Source organism: Rhamphochromis longiceps, linkage group LG7 (genome assembly GCF_057381845.1).
Source record: "Rhamphochromis longiceps isolate RC_006_pf linkage group LG7, R_longiceps_female_GT1.1, whole genome shotgun sequence".
In the NCBI taxonomy this organism is placed as follows: Eukaryota; Metazoa; Chordata; class Actinopteri; order Cichliformes; family Cichlidae; genus Rhamphochromis; species Rhamphochromis longiceps.
The window spans coordinates 65,841,236-65,860,901 of NC_140563.1; the positions used below are offsets into that span (position 1 = coordinate 65,841,236).

A 19,666-nucleotide genomic window follows, 5' to 3' on the forward strand; every position below is an offset into this window, starting at 1 on the left:
GGCCCTTAAAAGACACCACCACCCTTTCAGTAAAGGCTAACTTTATTCTGATTGGTTGATTTCTGAAAGGTTGCTGAGGGGGGGGGGGCTTAAGTTTGAGAATCATAACTCTCAATCAAATCTAATCTGGGAAAAAAAAAAAGAGTGGGGAGGACAAACATCTGCAGCAGGTTATAGCAGAAGGTTTCTGTTAGGTGAATATCAAACTAGAGCTTTTTACATGTGTACATATACTCTTTTCTTAACCTTGCATCCTGTTTTTTTTTTTGTTCCTTGAACTCAACCCATGAGTGAGTGAAAATGAAATTTAAATGTGGTCACCACATGTGCACCTGGCTGCTTAACACGAAGTCTGTCAGTCTGATAAACTGGAAATATCGAAATGACGTTTGTCGGCTTTGTTGGTCTTTGGCAGCAGAGTCACAATATTTGTTAAATGAAGAAACTGTTTTTACAGAATGAGTCATTAAGCTGGCTGATTATTTCGAGCAAACAAGGAAGCTGAGGAAGGACTGACACTTTCTATTCTTGGACCCATCATTTCCTCTGTGCTCATTAACTTGACCAAACAGAGTGCCGAACTTTTAGTTTAATAATAATCTGACTTCAAGGCAAAAAATAAAGATTTTCACATAATTTGGCTGAGACTTCAAACTGCTCTCTGCTTTAGGTTCAAACTGGGATCACAGGTTTATGAGACAATAATTCCTAAACTGAGGTGACTATAAAAACAAGGAAATTCCAGCTGATTGCATACAAGATTTTCAATAAGCTACATGGGCTTTCATAGCTGGCTTCTAGGTGCTGCCTTTCTTCAGGCTTTCAGAATTGGACCTATGAGAAGAAAGTTTGATTTATGGGGAGGGGAGCCTTAAAGAGACAGGAGAAAAAACGTCTGGCTGAAAGAAGAGGGCAGAGTAGTAACTCTAAACTGACTGCTAGAGCAGCGGTCCCCAACCCCCGGGCCTCGGACCGGTACCGGTCCGTGAGTCATTTGGTACCAGGCCGCGAGAGTTGAGGCTCAGGTGTGAAATGTATGGTTTTCAGGGTTTTTATCGGTTTTCAGCGTCATTTTGTTATCGTTTTTATCGTTTACTCGGTTTTCCTGGGTCTTTTTCACATGTGTTATGAATAAATTTTCTTTTTTTCGGTACCGGTACTAGTTTTATTTTGTTGTATTTATCCGCGACACCTTAAAGGCCGGTCCATGAAAATATTGTCGGGCATAAACCGGTCCGTGGCGCAAAAAAGTTTGGGGACCGCTGTGCTAGAGGACAAATAAAGAGCTGGAAGCGAGCGCAACAGGTTCACCTAATATGAGAGACTTTTTTTAAACTTCTGTTAAGGTTTAATATTTTTCACTTTGGGTGCTTAAAATGAGAAAAATTCACTGTAGAACTTGTTGGGTAAACTCGGCCATTCATGGTACTCCAGAGGAACACTGATCTTTGAACATTCAATCACCCAGAAATAAGATATTACAACTTTCCTGAATCTGTTTTTTGTTTTTGTTTTAGGAGGTGAGGCAGTTTTAACATTCACTGTCAGTTCACTGTCAGCTCACTGTCATGTGACGCTCCTGTTAAAAGGTATTTGACCACACAAATGCTGATGTGGGCATGGCAACCAGAGAGGTGTAATCACAAGCGAAGCAGAATGAGATGAGACGATGTGGTAGTGTAGGTGTCTGAGTCGCGGGTGGGGGAGGTAACGCACGGTCATGTCATATATAATCGTCATATATAAACATCAGGAAGTCATGCTTTCAGGAGATACACACTAAAAAAATCGTAACATTGTTTACACTATAAGAGTAATACTATTGCTTGTGCATGACTGAAGCGTAAAATTCTCTTATTGTGTGAATTTAAAAAAAAAGGGAACACTATAAAGAGTGTCTCTGACTACAAGTAACAAGGCACAGTTGGTGATCCTGATTACAACAGTAGTTTGGGATAATGTGCTAAAACTATGAGGCACACTATCAAGCCAACGGCAGCGTGCAGCGAGGAAAGACACACTCGTCCGCAGAAATCTTTCACGCGCACAACCTCCGCTCGGGTAACTGCATCGCGACTCTAAAGCAGCGTCTTCCTCTCACAAAGACAAACACGCACGCTTTAAAAAGAGCCCAAAATACACCGGAAGGCTGTCGTGGAATGATAGGCAGAGTAAAAACTGGGAGCGTTTACCAATCTGCGCTTGGTCAGTTAAAAAAGCCTTCCTTTAGTTCGATGCACTTCACTAACACGTTTCTTAGAGCGCACAAGTGCTGCAATCTCATAAGCACATCGGCTGCATCAACATCTCATCGGATATTTATAATGAAATATATTTAAAAAGAAAAAGCCCCACAATCACGTGGAATGTTATGAGATTGTTAACTGCTATATATATGTACACACTTTTTGTTTTCTGTGAAAACAGTCTCCCTTCACCTCGTGACTTAAAACAAAGTGCCCCTTCCTTGTACCTCGCCTCGCAACGCAGCTGACCACAAGGGGCCGAGGAGAAGCTGGAAGAGAAGGCACATTTTTGAGACAATCAGACAAAGCACCTCCTTGGGTTAAGGTTCCCCCTGCAGCACCACGCCAGGCCTGACTTCAGCTGTGAGCGGACAAGTTGGAAAAACGAACAAGATATTAAAAAGAAATGAAAACGAGAAAGAAAAAAGAATCCTCTCATCCACGCTGTCAGCATTTGGCAGGCTTCACGTCAGAAGACCCATGCGAGTGAGTTTGGCTGACAGGAAGGAGTGCAGGACGAACACCACTGGCTTTGGACCCGAGTGGAGATCAAACACCTGTAGGGTGGAGGGAGGGAGGAAGTTAGAGAAAGGAAAGGAGGATGAAGGAGAAGAAAAGAAAAATTCAAGATATCCAAGATATTCCCTTATTCAAATGCAGATTATTGTTTTATTTGTTCCTCAACACTTTTATGGAAAATGGAAAATATTCCAGCTTTAATGAAATGGGCTGAATAGAAACAGTTTTCCAGTTAAAAAAAAATACATTTTAGTATTTTACTGTATAACACTGACCAGAAATATCTTTATTCCTGTTCTACAGATCCCTGACAGGTTGCATTTTACCTTAATTTTATTTCATATTATTTAATTTTACTGATCTTTATTTGCACTTTGACTTGCCTTCTGTGGATGGAAATCTAATTTCTTAATCTAAGGAATATAGTCCACAATAAATAAATAAATAAATAAAATCGTAATCACAATATGTTACAACCAGTGACAGTATCTCAAAAAGTCTGACATCATAATACAATTGAAAAACAGAATTAACGGCACACTATCCACTACTGCATACTGTGTGGCACAGCTGGAACAGCTATGTGGTGGAGGTTCTTTAGGCATACCAGCTCTCTCAGGCTAGTTGGTAGACGGAAAACTAAAATATGCAAGTGGGCTTCCGGTCAGTTTGACTGCTGTAATGTAAATTACTGTTTGTAATGCACGGGTAAGTGAGCTTTCACATCTTTATGATAAATGAACTGTAATTATTCATGTACCATTAGCTTCAGTTCGCCTTCTTGTTGACATTCTTTTCTCTTTTTTCCCCATGATGAAAAACTCAACATGATTTCGGCTGGTTTAGCGTTTCAACACGCAGACGGTAAAAAAACATTGATGGAGATTCTGTGTTGAAAAAATGAAGCCAGTCCTAAACCTGCATTCTACCTGAAAGCCACCAGATGGCGATAGCAGGGGCTGCAAACACACTTTCAATCCTACTGAAGTCTACGGAAAACAGCAATCTTGCTGAGGACTTTATGGACTCAGTCACGTGCTTTGGGTCATTTTTTTAAACTATTAAATTCAGTTATTTAAATATTGGTCAAACGTTGGCTAACCACTTGTGATAGACAAGTCATTGGTTGGACCCGCCCGCCTTGTCACCACTGTTCCCTCTAAGCTGAGCGCGTGAGCAATCGTGCACTGCTGACACAGTCTTACTTTAATTCCAATTCAGGCTGGACTTTTTCTTTGTGCACAGCGCAGATTATCTGTGTGGGGAGACTGTGTCAGCACTCAGCGCGCTCAGCTTAGAGGAAACAGTGCTTGTCACAATCAAAACAGCAGAAATGTTGTGGATTTAGAACAGACTTCAGAAACTAACCGGAGACGACATGGCAGCTACGACCATCTCTTATATACACACATGGTATATTTGGTACATAAATATTTCAGCATGACGCAAAAGCTTTAATAAAACTGAGATTTAGGAATATTTTTGACATTCTTAGGTTTAAAAAGATTTTCCACTCACAATACATTCATAAACTGACAAGTTGCTTTACTACAATTTACCATTTCTCCCTCTGGACCTCCGAAGTCAAGGTACAGGTTGCGTATTCCATCGTCGGCAGACATTTTAAGCTTCTCGTAGGGGTATCTGTACAGCACAGCCCCCCCGCTCGGGTCGGCTGGCTCCCTCGTCACAGTGAAGCCTTTTTCATAGTGTAGAGTCAGCCTAACTTCCTGTCTGTTCAATGTGCAACCTAGCGGAGAGGGCGACAGGGGAAAGAGCTCAAGAAAAACTAGTGCACAGGTGAGTCACAGGGAGAAATGTAACAGTGCCGATGTGCAGAGGCTGGTTCTGGAAAACGTTGGGCTGAAACTAAAATGTTTTTCATTCTATTATTACTTTCCCAGTTTCTCAATTATGTGAAGTTTTCTAAAACTAAACAGTTCTATGTTCAAATGAATTTTTTTCATTAAACTTTTCAAAACACAACAAATCAAAAAGTTTAATGCAGTAAAATATTTAAGGAAAACACAAAGAGTGATAAACAACTGAAACTGATTTGTTTACACATAAATGAACATCAAGCTTTTGTATCAAACTGAGTATGAAGTCAGATTTATTATTGTAACAAATCCACTCTTACAATAACAGTGCTGATTAACAGTTGCAGTCCAAAGACAAGTTTGTGTTTTATATAAAAATCCAGGCAGCCTGCCGCAACGTGACCGTGAGGTCATCTGATCTGAAAGCATTTCCATGCGCATTACTGTAACCTGAATGGCCCAAATGTTTCTGCACAACTGTGTGTTTGTGTAGCAGCGGGACAGGGAAGGAGAATAGGAAAAAAAAAAGGCTGAGGCTTTCCAGTGCTGTTCCGGCAGCCAACTATTGTTCTGCACAGAGTGGAAACATTCCCCTTTGCTGCCTCCCATTTCTGCCTTTCCTACACAGAGCTGCTCTTTCTGAGCGATGGCACACTGTTGTGAGTCAGCTGCTGTCAGAAGCTTCCTGTCACAGTCCAAAGTACACAGGCCTATAGACAGGAAATATTTTATCTCTTTATTCTATTGCTCTTCTTCAAGTGGCATAGACTGTTTAGTTCACTGACTAATATTTCTTGATTTCCACTTAACATTTACTTGGAAGGAGGTAAAGGTGAACCCACATCCTCTGGTTCAAGGTCTGCTTACAACACGCTTCTGCTAACATGTGTGTACCAACACAGAGCACACACATCGAAACACGTACACATGCCACAGTGACGTAATCCACTGTGTTTGTACAGAATAATAAAGTGCCTCCTGTGGGCACAAAACCATCAACCTATTGTAAACTTGGAATAAGATACACTGTCAGAAAAGACCCAGGTGACTTGGGTCACCTGGGTCTTTTCACGTGTGTTGTAATTAAATGTTCTTTTTTTGGTACTGGTTTTATTTTGTTGTATTTATCCGCGAGACGGTCCGTGAAAATATTGTCAGACATAAACCGCTCCGTAGCACAAAAAATGTTGGCGACTGCTGGTCTGGACCACACTACTAAGTTTTGCTCTTTCAAATGAGCCACAGTGCTCAAAGGGGCACAATTGTTGTTTCTCATTTTGTTTTTGTACTCAGGAAAAATGCTGCTGTGTTCAGACACCAAATACTAAAGAATAACTCAAAATAGCAAAGAGAAATTAAAAATGCATGCCATGAAAGAGTTCGGGTTTTAGGAGGTTAAGAACGCAGAGGTTTTGGTCCATATGACATGACTGTGTCACGACAGCATGACATGTGGAGGTCACGATCCAGTTGATCAGCAGTTTCTCTCCCTCTTCTCCAGTCTGATGCTCAGTTTGAGCTTCAGCAGGTCTTGGCCATATCCACATGTCAAAAAGCTGTGATGTACACTTGTACCTAACAAAGTGGCCTATGATTTTTTTTTATAACCATTTAGGCTGACCGTGCGGTAAATGAATCAGAAAGCCAAACTAATTTTATATTATCAATAGAGTATTTTCAAGAGACTATTGTGATTGTATTATATTGCCACCTGTTACAGCAGTGCGTCACCTGTTATTCATCAGCCATTGCTGCTAGCAGAGTTAGCATTTAAAGCTGCAGATACTGCTAGCACACCTGACCTCAGATACCCCTGTCAGTACTTTATCGTGTGGTCGTCTCTTTCTGCTACATGCTAAGATGGTGGCTGCAGGTTCACACTTATCTTAATGCCAGTTATGACGACACATTTAGGTTTCCATGAAGCACTTAATTCAGCTGCACCTGAAACTGTGAGCTAATTATTTAAAATAGCAAGTGGATGTTAAGAAAAACAAAACAGGCAATCATTCAGACCCTAAAACTGTTATGCTCACAGTTGGTGTGGGCCACAGCTTGTGAGTTTTGCTTGATGTGTTTTCAGCTTTGCTCATGATCTCCAAACTAAAGACTATAAATGACACCCACTCACCAATGGAGACTTCTTTGATGATCTCAGCGGCCGTGTGCGTCCCCTGCACGAGGGCTCGCGTCCATGATGACAGATCCCAGTGGGTCTCCACTCGGAAGATGTGGGACTCGATGCCCCGGCCCGTTCCAGTCCGAGTGGCAAACACCAGGTCTGAACCCTGGGCGGGAGAACTGCGGGCGCTGCCTGAGTGAACCAGTCTGGGGAGACATGACGATACAGGCAAAGAGAACGTTATTGAAGGAAGAAAGACAGAGGAGGGTTCATTTTACTTCCCCATAACCCAAACTACATATTTAATGATTCTCCAACTCATCCCTGTGCTATATACTTCTTCTTCTGGTCAACATGTGGAAACCACAATATCTGTAATGTTGCAAGAGCATGCAAAAATCTTCAGCTTGTCTCCCAACATGTCCGGCCTGTGTTTGTCCGTTTAACCCAACTAAATGCAGCATTAACGTCATTACGTTGCAGTTCCTGATTATAAAGAAAAAAGGCACAATGTATTCTGCTGTAATTGCAATCAAAGATAATTCTGCTTTCTTCCAACCTGCCGTTCTTCCAGTTAACATATCTATGATGTTTCTGTGGGTCACTGCCCCCTCCCATCGGTAGAGATTTGGAAAAGATTAGTTGCTGCTGTTGAGAGGAGTTCCTTTGATGCCGGCAACTAGAAATTTCCAGGTACTTACCACAAAAATTACAGCTCGTCAGCAGTTCCAGGAAAGTTTCTTTTGACACTCAGCTGATCTGCTGTTGAATATTTACTCACGCTCAGGCTCAAAGGCCAACAGTTCTCATTTTTAGCAAAAGCAGAAACATCTGCACAATGAAAGTGAAAATGAAACCCACTTTACGAATACAAATGTAATAACAAACAGAATGTAAGGACCTTTAACCTCCTAAGACCCGAAGTCTTTCACGGCATGCACTTTCAATTTCTCTTTGCTATTTGGGCTGATTAGGACCTGATGAAGGTAAAAACCTGATTTTTACCTGATTTTTGTTTCTAAAAAAAAAAAAAAAAAAATCCACACATGTGGACATTCGTTTTAAATTTCGATAGAACAGTGGCAGTATAACATCCTCGTAAGTGGACATCAGGCCGTTGTAGAGCAAAATTTGGTGCTTTGGTCTAGACAACCCAAAATGTGATGTCCCCATATGTGGACGCCAGGTCCTCGGAGGTTAAATATCATAAATGTTTCTGTTCAGCAGCCAGACTCTTTTCAAAAACAATTTTTTTTAAACCAATTTTACCAAAATCGTATGATAACAAAGGTTTATTTATTATATATAATACATTACAGAGCATATATATACTTATTACTGTCAATGGCATAAAGCTCTTTTTAAGGATTTAAGACTTTTAAAAACCTGAAACATCTGATAAAATATGACAAAGAAAAAAATGTCACAAAACTAAGAATCTGAAAGCAGAGCTGTCAGTAAAGATGTGAATAAAGACTGAATGTAACTGCTGGTGTGTTTACCTGGTGGCGAGCAGCGGGTGTGTGAGCACAGGCATGGACCAGGACTCTCGGCTCCACGGCACCGATTCAAATAGCAGGATGTCCTTCTCGGTCAGCGCCATGACCACTGGTCTAAACTGCTGGCGTCCACCTTCTAGCTGGACCTGAAGAAGAACGTTGAGTACGGCTTAAGAAACCTGGCCTTGATCACACAGTTTTAGCGAACTATAGGCCTATTTCCAAGCTGCCTTTAGTCTCCAAGGTTTTAGAGAAAATTGTTTTTAGTCAACTGAAAGATTTTCTAGATGAAAATGGAATCTTTGAGGTTTTTCAATCAGGTTTTAAAACCCTTCACAGCACAGAATCTGCATTATTAAGGGTTTTGAATGACATCCTTCTGGCATGTGATTCTGGTAACCATGTTGTTCTTGTCTTGCTTGACCTAACTGCTGCCTTTGACACCGTAGACCACAATATTCTAATTTCTCGATTACATGATGTAGTGGGTATTGGTGGCACTGCACTTAATTGGTTTAGGTCTTATTTGTCAGATAGAACTTTCTCTGTCAGCCTTCTCGGTTACGAACCGTCTTCTGCTCCTCTGTCATGCGGCGTCCCACAGGGCTCAATTTTAGGGCCACTGCTCTTTTCACTGTATCCATTGTCTCTGGGTTCTATCCTTAGAAGGCATCGGATCTCATTTCATTGTTATGCCGATGACTGCCAAATTTATTTGCCACTAAAGCACAGGGATGGCATCTCCATAAAACCTCTCTTGACATGCCTAGATGACATTAAAGCTTGGTTGGCTCTAAACTTTTTAAATTTTAATGAAAAGAAAACAGAGCTGTTGGTGTTTGGACCCAGTGGTACCTCTGAGTCGTCCTCTGTAGATTTGGGACCCCTGGAAGTCTATTTTAAACCTGTTGTTACTGACCTTGGTTTTAAGTTGGACAGTGATTTTAAATTGGACAACCAAATCAGAGCAGTGGTGAAGTCCAGTTTTTATCATTTAAGGCGACTGGCAAGAGTAAAATCTTTTCTTTCGAGGCAGCACCTTGACACAGTGATCCATGCTTTTATTTCTTCCCGCCTGGACTACTGTAACTCAATTTATGTGGGGGTCAGTCAGTCGTTGCTCTCACGTCTGCAGCTGGTTCAACAGGAACTCGAAAAAGAGAGCATATAACCCCCGTGCTAGCCTCTCTGCACTGGCTGCCTGTGTCTTTTAGAGTTAATTTTAAAATTCTTATGTTTGTTTTTAAATGCCTTCACAGTCTTGCCCCGCCTTACCTCTCTGAGCTTCTTCATCCCCACATACCCTGTCGGTCTCTCAGGTCAGCTGACCAGCTGCTCCTGGAGGTACCGAGATCCAGGAGGAAGCTCAGAGGGGACAGGGCCTTCTCTATTGTGGCTCCAAAATTATGGAATAATTTGCCCATTCACGTTAGAGAGGCCCCTTCACTGTCCACTTTTAAATCACGTCTTAAAACCCACTTTTATTCCTTGGCTTTTAACCTCAGTGAGACTTAGTTTCTCTTTTAATTGAAGTAGTTATTTAATTAATGATTTCACTCTTCTTTTATTTGGTTTTTATTTATATCTCATGTAATTTTATTTTACAGTTCCAATGTACAGCACTTTGTGTCAGCTGTGGTTGTTTTAAAGTGCTTTATAAATAAAGTTGATGATGATGATGATGATGAGTAGAGATGGTAGAGCTGACATTTTTTGTTTTTCACTTCCACTGACTTTTCTCCAATCCTGCTGTTTACACAGGTATGGGTGAACAGATAAAACAAAGCAGGCTTTGGTTGATAAATTTTAATCATGTTAATTATGAAGGGAGAAAAGGTTTCATGATGCTTCTGTAGATAAAAATCTGGCCAATTAGATCAATTACACCAGTCAGGGTTCAAATCAGGAACCTCTTGCTGTGAGGCAACAGTGCTACAGCCATTACATCACCGTGCTGCTGTAGAGTATAACAGGGGGTGTAGTCTGACAGGATATGGATGCTGTGGTGCAGTTTGCTAATGTAATGATGTAGTTTTTACAGAGTACAGGTGTAGCAGAGGAGTTAATCAGGTCATCGTGACAACCTGACCTGATTTTTCTTCTAGCTACGTGGTAAAAATAGGGCAATGTGTTCATCCGAGTCATTACTGCGAGACTGGAGTTTTTTCAGTGAAAAGCAGCAACACTAAAACACAGAGTGTGTCTGCGGTGCAGAGGTGGGCTCTGCAGGATATAACGTAACAAGGGAAACTTCTATCTGTGCTTCCTGTTCCAGCCCGGTCAAAATATACAGAACTAGACACTTCAAAGTGAAGTCACTGTTCCTGTGTGCGATAAAAGTATAGCCCTGCTTTCAGAGGCCACGTGGAGAGGTTAGGACTAAGGCTAATTAAAGAAAACACGCTCTTCCTGTGGCTGCTTCACATACAGAAGTGCCAGCCTCCACGTCTGAGCGTCAGGTTTGTTTAGTGACATACGAGCAACAAAGAAAACCACAGATGCAATTTCCTCTTGAGGGCAGCTTGTGCTTCAACTCTATTCATCAGTACTAATAATACCCTGGATTTCCACTTTCTACCATGTAGACATACTGATGATGAATACAAAAATATTTCAGTTAGATTGGCTTCCTGTTAATTCCAGAATTTAAATTACATTTTTGATCCTTGCATAAAAAGTCCTGAACGCTCTTAAAGACTTCACAGCATAATGTTACCCCTGTGGAGCACTTTGCTTTCAGGATGCAGGCTTATTTGGAATTTCTAGAGTTTCTAAACATAGAGTAGGAGGCAGAGCCTTCAGCTATTAGGTACCTCTTCTGAGGACCCAGCTCTCAATTTGGATTTAGGAGACAGGCACCCTCTCTGGATGATTTCTTTTTGGATAAATCTTCTAGTTTGGACTGGTTCTTGTCACTCTGAACGACCCCTTCAGCTATGCTAGCATAGTTTCCCACTGCAGGGGGACTTCCCATCATGCAATGAGCACCTCTTCTTCCTTACATGCCTCTATTGTCTACCCTCTCATGCAATCTGTGTTTTGCGCATTCATTGTATGTTCTTCTGTTTTTTTATAAGTGCATTTACTTACAATACAAAGTGCGTAGAGGTGGATCTGTGTTTACACTGGGTCTCCTTAAGCTTTGATGCAATTTTGCTGCTGGATACAAAAATATCCCAGGAAAACTAAGGCTCGGGTGACAGTGTATTTTTTTTCCCCCAACACAGTGGCCTTTGGTAGCTTTTCACAGGTACCTAAAAGGTGGGTGGTGAAACAGTTGGGGTAACTATGGAAATTCTGCCCTGTTAAAGAGCCATGCTGCTGCACATCGGGCAAAAAGAGAGGGTGATAGAAAGTGAAAGTAAAGCCTCAGTAGAGACAGAGCAAGAGAGGGTTCAAAACAAACAGTTCATCCATTAAGCAACAAAACCTGGCAACGAAAACTTTTTCTCCGCTTGTCTTCCAGCTCAAAGTCATCTGGTCATGTGTGTCGTTGTTTTGGGGCTTTTTGGTCTTTTTTTAATGTAGTAACTCATGTACAGTACAGCACGCAGGTAAAAATACCTGTTCAGCCAGCCAGCCGATGTGTTTGAGATGGGGGTGTGTGGAGGCTGAGGTCGAGGCCCCCAGGTAGGCGCTGATGTGAGCCAAGGTCTGTGGCAGCAGGGCGGCAATGTTGGTGTGGATGGCAGTGAACCAGGTGTTGGCGGTGGGGCCGTCTTTACATCGCAGCACCACCGTGTGCTGGCCGTCTGGGGAATGGAGCTCTAACAGTCTGGATGAGAGAAAAGGGAATCATCAACTAGATCAGACTTCAATAATTATGATAACGATTAAAGGTCACTTTCTTTAAAATTACCTAACAATGAGCTGTAAAAGAATAGTGCAGTTTGGAAATGGAGGAAGTGATGGTAGCCACTAAAACCAAGTACCTTCTAGTGGGTTATTCATGATGAAGTTAAATCTAATTTCCTCAGTAAATAATCATTTAACTGCTGCATGCTGCAGTTTAGAGCTTTTAACTGCAGCTGGCATTCCTTAGTTTTGTGTTTCAAGCTGATGATTCAGAAATCCAGCTCACTCCTCGCTATAAAATTCCACCCACTCAGCAGTTATATTCACAAACACGCTTCGATCGATTCCCGCAGACTCGATTTGCAAAAGGGCGACTCACTGTTTATCTGAGCAACAATTAGGATTTGCATCATCTTTATGGAAACTAACTGTTAAAACTCAGATTATAATTCTTCCCCCTGTATGTTTGCCTGCTAAGACCTTTGTGGCAGGAATAGTTCAAACTTAAAAAACAGCGTTGAACAGAATCATAATGTGGCTGAAGGTGACAGATCAGCAGGAATCCCAGAGAATGAGTGCATCTCAATGCCATCCCCCATTGGTTGGGCACTTTCTTATAGCCTGCCCACCGTTGCTGCACAGCTGCACATGTGCAAGCTGCTTTGCAATGCACCTCCGCCTCAGTTCCTCCTTTTCATACCTAATCAAGGGGATGTCTGTTTTTGCTTTGTTCTCGCTGTTCTGTTTGTGCTGCCACCAAATATAAATGACAGATGAAGATAACAGTCCTCTTTGGAAGATATCGCTTGTGAATTTGACTTTTTTTTAATGCTTTATTAACTTATTTTGGTGACTCCGTTTAGTGAAAGGTGATACTACATTAACCTCTAAAATCCTTTTGTAATCAATCAGCTATCATTGCTGTATCATTGCTAATACCCTTTAGTATTTGGTAACAGGTGCATATACCTCAGTGCCTCTCTTGTGTGCCATTTCCTCAGACCTGTCTGTCCTTCTGAAATATCAAACTAATCAAATGGACGCAGCACTCGTTGTGTTACGCTTTGGAGCTGTAGTGGTAGAGCTTTATAGAACTGCTACGATAACATCAGTGTGAGTGACTCAGTGTGGTTTTACTTTGGCAGTTTTCAGATCTCACTCTGACCTGGTGACGCGGCCAAGAAGGCTCATTGTGTTTCAAATTTCTCCCAAGTGTCTGTTATCCAAACAGCCAGACGTTTTTCATTCGCCCTGCAGATTTGCAGCTGTAACCGGCTGAATCTGGGCATGTTTTTTAAGGTGCAATTTTTAAACTATAACCCACCGGCTTAAAGGGAATAGGCCTTTTCTGCAGGTGCTGCTTTACTTGGACATTTTCCACCATTCTCCTATTTATTGCGCGATAAACACAGAGAAACATTTGTACTTCTGCATTCTTTCTTGGACAATTAGGTGAGTCCATTACTTGATTTGTCACTTTTTATTTCGCTAATTTTATGGAATTAAACTCTGGTAATAATTATTATTGTAATTGCTGAACAGCACCGGGGAAGAGTCTCTCCTCAGTTTTTGTTGCGTTGCACTAGAGAGACACGGGAGATTCTCATCAGCATGAATAGTGAATGCAGCGACACAGAGAACTGGCACTATACGGTGGATGCTAAGTCATGCAGAACAAACAGCCAGTGTGCAAGTCTTGTTCCCATGTCCGAGAACTTTCTGAACTAACGAGCTATCCCAGAGCCCGCGCTGAAGTAGCTGCACACTGCAGGACGCCTACCCATATATAATGACAACTTCATCCCCAAGTGTTGCTGTCAAACAGTTGGGCAGCCATAATTGGCCCATCAAAGACTAAATTCTGGACTTTTAACTCATTAATTTTACAGCTTTTCTTTTTTTTTTTTTTTTTTTTTTTGCCTGTCCCGTTTGGCTCTTTTGCCATCAGAATTGTTGTCTAAAGGCAAAGAAAGATGCCCAACGGATTTACTTTACCAAACTGACCATCCCAGCCTTGCCGTAATGGTCCATTTGATTCACCTTTTATTGTTTATTTTATTTTCACTTACTGAATACGGGACAGACTTGACTGGGGGAAAGAAGGGGAGAAAGAAAGAGGGAAAGAGAAACAGCTGAGAAGAGGGACGGGGGAGAAGGGCAAAAGACAAAAACCAACAGAACGGGCAGAGAAAAAAAATGCATATATCAATCACCTGGATCACCTGCTGAGAAAGAAAAAAGAAAGCAAGCAGAAGAGAACAAGAGTAATAGAATAAACAACATCACAATGATATATGGGAATATGACAGTAAATACTAAATGTTAAACATTATTGTGCAGCACATAAGATCAACAGAACACAGTGTGCTTTGAGGTAGGAGCCAAAAAGGGTGTAGTTTGTGGGTGTGATCACCAGTGTGTACACCTGTGAGCATGGACGCGCTTGTTTTTGTTTTTTTAAAAGGTTCCTTCATGTAATAATCTGCTAGAGGGTGTGGGGGGGCCACAGCCCCGTCCTCCAGGGCGTGAAGCAGGTGTGGAGGAGATCAAAACTCCAGACATCCAGAGGCCCCCAGAACACAAGAGACCAAGGAAGACCAACAGAGGGGCAGCTGCGCCACTGTCCCGGAAAGAGCTGAGGAGAGTCCCAGATGAGGGCTCACTCAGCAGCCGCGGAGCAGAAGCCAGGGGGAGTTGCAGTGACGCGCCCGTGAGCTCCGCTGGCAGCCAGCTGCGCCTGAGTGACCGAGCCCCAGGCCGAGAGGCCGGGGGCACCCCACCTCCGAAGTGGCCCGAGCGAGCCCCAGGCTCCAGGCCCCGATAAGCGGCCGCCAAGGAGTGAGCCGGTGTGTACCTGGACGCCCATCCCCGGACACAAAGAACCACCAACGCACCGATGTCTGAGGGGGTCCGCCACTGGCAGGGGAAGTGGTGGTAGGGGGAGATAGGCCTCCAAACCTTGGAGGGCCTAAGATGTCCCCAGAGAGGTGGCGCCTGACACCCAACCTGACATATAGACACAGAAATACAGACACACACATATACAAACATCTATCCCACCCTCATGCTCTCATATGCACTCACTCCACACTCAACCAACGTGGAGACAGACATAAAGAGACGTTGTACACACGATCACACTCCCCAAGCGTACTCTACAAACCGGGTCTAGGTACCCTCGCCCCTGGAGGGGGGAACTGCACCCAGACCCAGGTGGTGTTTCCCTTTTCCCTGCGGTGGGGGGAGGCAGACCGCCCCGACTCCGCAGCAGCAGGAAGGCTCCACACTCCAGACCGCAGTCGGACGGCCAACTCCTCCTCCTAGCCCCCCTGCTCCAGCAGGTCGCAGAGAACGGGGGTGAGAGAAGACTCCAAACCTCCCTCCACCCGCTCATTGTAATGTTGATGCATGTGTGTTCTAAGGTGCATTTAAAACCCAGGAGGGCATGGAGCTACCTGCCAGAGAGCAGCAGGTAAGCGCATGGTCCCTCCTGCTAGCCCTCAATGTCTACGTGTATTTAAAATTGAGAGGTGGGCAACGATGCCAGGGGTGGGGTGTACACCCTGATGGTACTTTGGACTCCGTGTATCGTGCCCACCCCCAAGATCCTATATGTATGTGTAATGAGAGTGTGAATAATGTGAATGTCTAAGTTGTGGGATAAAATTGAGGCAGAGGCAGCCAGAAGGGGACAGGGGGGGGGGGGGGGGGGGGGGGGGTAGCCTCCTCTGCACCCTGGTGACATACCCCTACTCCAAGGCCCTGCATGTGTGGGTGGTTGTGGTGGAGCGGGAAGAGGGAGGCAGCTGGAGATGGGGAGGGAAGGAAGGGAGGGGCAAGTGACCCCTCCCTGGGGCCAGCTCCCCCGCTGACCCCAGTAGGCACCCCCATACTCCGCGACCCGCCAGGGAAAAGGGGCCCAGGCCCATCCAGACCGGGCCCAGTGCAGCAGCGCCGCCCGGCCCCACAGAGCCCGGGACAGTCCACCCAACCCCACCACAGAGAAAACTGCACCCACCCCACCATCCACTCATCTTCCAGACTACATAAGACAATAAACACCCAGGCTGAGATCTTCCTCCACCTCTCCTGTATCTCCCCCTCCTGCAGAGGGAGCTCCTGAGGAGAGGAAAGCTCCTGCAAGATGTGACAATCTCCCCCACCAGTTGAAGAGCCCCCCAGGTGGCTCGACGCACCGGCGGCACCCTGCTCCAGGGCTGGGCCCCCATGCACCCACCCGCCCACAACCCCGGCAAAACACCAACCAGGACCCAAGCCCCCGAGGCCCGGTCCGGGTCCCAGCCCAGAGACGGAGCGCCCCCAGAACCTCACGCCCATCTCGGACCCACCCAGGGCCAGCCAGGCTACCAGGTCAGTAACCCACGTCCGTCAGCACAGACCCTCCCCTATTTTACAGCTTTTCTTACTAATAAGACCTCCCCCATTGCCAACCATACTTTATGTGAATTAAATAAAACGGTTTATAATTACAGGACAGCTATCAGAACTAATTCTGAAATTTTACACATGTATTTCTTACAATTCAGTAGATACAGTAAAGAGTGTCAGGGGTGGGGCACTGCATGCACGCATATATTGGCGGCTTCTAGTTTTTAAACTTGCCCAACCTGACTCAACAATGGCCTTATTACATGGAACAGCCCTGTGTTAGGATTAGCTCAGCCAAAACTGCAGCAAATCCATAGTTAGAACTTTTCTTCACTTTTCACTTTCCTTCTATTTGCAAACAGAGTAGAAAGCATTCGGAGACGCACGGAGCAGGTGGATGGAGGCCGCTGTGCTGAGAGCTGAGCTCCTTCTATAACCATCTAAAGGAAATGCCCTCTGTTTGACATTAACCAGGCCCAGGAGCACAACAAAGAAAAACAGAACTTGTTGGCCAGTGTTGGGAGCATTCTGTATATACACAGGTCTCCTTATTTGAAACTTTGGCCATGTTTGGTGAAAGCATTCGCCGCTGTTGATATATATCTGAACAGTGGTGAATCCTTTCGCTAAATATATGACAAAAACTAAGGAAAAGCATTGCAGGCCCACTTAAATATTCACAAAGACACAGGAGTGTGTCTGTCGTGCTTTTTATCTCTTTATAAAACAAACATTCCAATCTAATGAACAGAGGTTAGGCACTGAAAACGATTACACACCCAACCACACCCAACCTCCCACATACACAGGTATTTCCCTCACACACACACACACCTGTTCTCCAGGTCTGGCATGGTGAGGTTTCTGCAGATGAAGCACATCTTCAGACTGATGACCTTTCTGTCTTTGGATGAGGAGGAGCTGCTGCTGTGTTTGGGCGACCCTGAGTCATCGCTGCCGCTGTAGCTGGGTGACTGTGGGCGGACGCCGTCCCACGGCAGGTCAGCCACCAGGGATGGCTTCTTGAACAGTGGAGAAACCTCACGGATGTACTTCACTGTGGAGTAACAATAGAAGAAGCACATCAACCAATGAGGTTGTTTTTATTTTGCGTAGTTGTTATATTTTTTTTTACCCTTTTATTACATTATTTCAGCATATTTATATTTTTATGTTATCTAAAGTAGATTTAATTATGCTTTAAGTTTTATTTACTTATATTTTATTTATTTCATCTTGATCTTAGTGCAAACTGTGGCACCATTAATCAAGAGAAAATCAAATATATGAGATGGACATTTACCCCTTCTTTTTCATCATCGAATAAACCAATCATGTTGCTGTTTTTGAGAAGCTGAATGTAAAATAAGCTAAAATAAGACAGATGCTTGGTTGCGATATTTGGAGTGGCCATCTTTAACCCAAACCATAAGGAATCTCTGGGATGTTTTCTGAAAGAAGTCAGCTTTTAACCTGCTTCTGAAAACACGCGTGGAGAGCACTTCTTTCAGCCTCAGGTTTGGTCCTGTATTTATCCAACCTGATATCCAACCTGATGTTTTGAACATAATAACATCATATTTTGGCCGAGAACCCAGAGGCCGTCTTTATTCTTTAAAGTGGTCTCCTGCGTGAAATTATCTTAGAAAAACAGGACCTGACTCGGCCGTACGGCTTCGAGGTCAGCTGTTTGTAATAAAAATCACTTTTGCTCCGATGGGATGGATTCACTTTCCAAATTTGGACTTTTGCCGCCTTCTCACCCCCACCTTGCCTTCACTTATTCTTCTTCATCCGTTTTATCCTCCTGTGCAAATGAACACTACATTTGCTCCGTGTTCAGTCCTGTGCATGCTCTCGTAGTCCATTTGTGTGCAAAATAAGTGAGTATGGGAGCTAAAAGAGAGAGTCTGGAGTGTATGTTGGACAATGAGTCGGTCTGCTCTGCATGAAACCTGAGACGAGGCTCTCGGGAGGTGAGGTCATTCTTGAATGTAGACCAGGATATTAGGATTGTGAAGGTATGCATGCGCAAGAGAGACCTACAATGGTTCAAGAGAATGTGAATCCAATGGCTCAAAATTATGAACTGAGGTATGAATAAATATTCATGACAGCTTTAATACTTGAACAGTACACACTGACAGTGAGAAGCTGGTAAACCTATTTAGCAATCATCTAAGAAAGGCATCCAAAGATTTAAGCTTTATAAATGAGTCAGATTTTTAGGAAATGTAAAGAGTAATCAGCTGACTTGGTTATCTAAAAGTATAAACTGTTGATGGGCTTAAAGATATGGGTTGTTAAAAATTAAAATTTAAAAGAAACTGAAAGAGAAAACGAGCAGCAAAAACTGCATGACAGATATTTAAATAAGCTGGCTAAAAAAATGGATGTGGCAGCTGAAATTCAAATAAAAGCATTTAAATGTTGAAGAATAAACACAAAAGACCTTAAATAATAAGTTATACAGTTTGACTGCAGATTAAAAAGCAATACATGACTGAAATTTATGGATGCATTATGAAAAAGTTAAAAGTAATGAATAAGTACTTAAAATATTCAAGAAAAAGCTAAAGCTGTGTATAAATAATCATTAAAGTTGTCGTTTCAGTTGTTCTCGACGTCTGGCTAAAATGTCCAGCTTCTCTCACTGCTATTGCAAACTAAATAAATACATAAATAAATAAAATGACAACACAGATATGATCTTACAGTGTCAGTGAAACTGCATGTTTCAGAGTGGTGGGGTACCGGAAGCTTGAAGGTGGAAAACCACTAGAGTGCCTGTGTGTGACCCTGAATCACTCAGTGAGATACAGATTGACTGATATGTAGGTGCAAAGCATGCTGCACGGTGACTGTGTACATTACACGTATGAGTCAGAGGGAAGGGTGGAGTGGGGAGTAATGCTAAGGCAAGAGCAAAGACCAGCCATCCTAACCACACCACCCACACCAACACGGTCTGGGGCCATTTCTGCAAACCTAAGTGGTTTGGACTAAGTAGGAGAGTGTGAAAGCATTCCTGAATGCCAGTGTTTATGTGTGAGAGTTCTAGAGAAATGCATGTCTCTGCTGCAAAGCCCCACTCTCACACTAATAATCAGATTTGGTGCAGAGATGTTCAGCCAAGATATTTTCCGTCAGCAGACCCTGGTCTCTTTGTGGTTCTGCATGTTTATATCTCTGCATGTGAACATCTCACTGTGGATCACCGGGCTGTGATTGTCTGTGTGAACGTCTCTGTTTCCTAACAGCAGCTTTCTTTCTTGA

The 19,666-nt window shown here is 43.3% G+C and overlaps 1 protein-coding gene across 1 annotated transcript in view; it reads right to left on the bottom strand.

Annotated features, from left to right (window-relative positions):
* Positions 1 to 1,163: 1,163 nt before the first annotated feature.
* sntb2 (syntrophin, beta 2) overlaps positions 1,164 to 19,666 on the bottom strand; it is a 33,157-nt gene continuing 14,654 nt past the window's right edge. Inside the window, exons 2-7 of the mRNA XM_085414878.1 lie at positions 17,225 to 17,447; positions 11,771 to 11,981; positions 8,210 to 8,352; positions 6,717 to 6,913; positions 4,325 to 4,515; positions 1,164 to 2,803 (exon numbers count right to left, since the gene is read on the bottom strand). Of these exons, the coding sequence (XP_085271004.1) occupies positions 2,711 to 2,803; positions 4,325 to 4,515; positions 6,717 to 6,913; positions 8,210 to 8,352; positions 11,771 to 11,981; positions 17,225 to 17,447 (1,058 nt within the window). The 3' untranslated portion in view covers positions 1,164 to 2,710. The remainder of the gene's footprint in view (positions 2,804 to 4,324; positions 4,516 to 6,716; positions 6,914 to 8,209; positions 8,353 to 11,770; positions 11,982 to 17,224; positions 17,448 to 19,666) is intronic.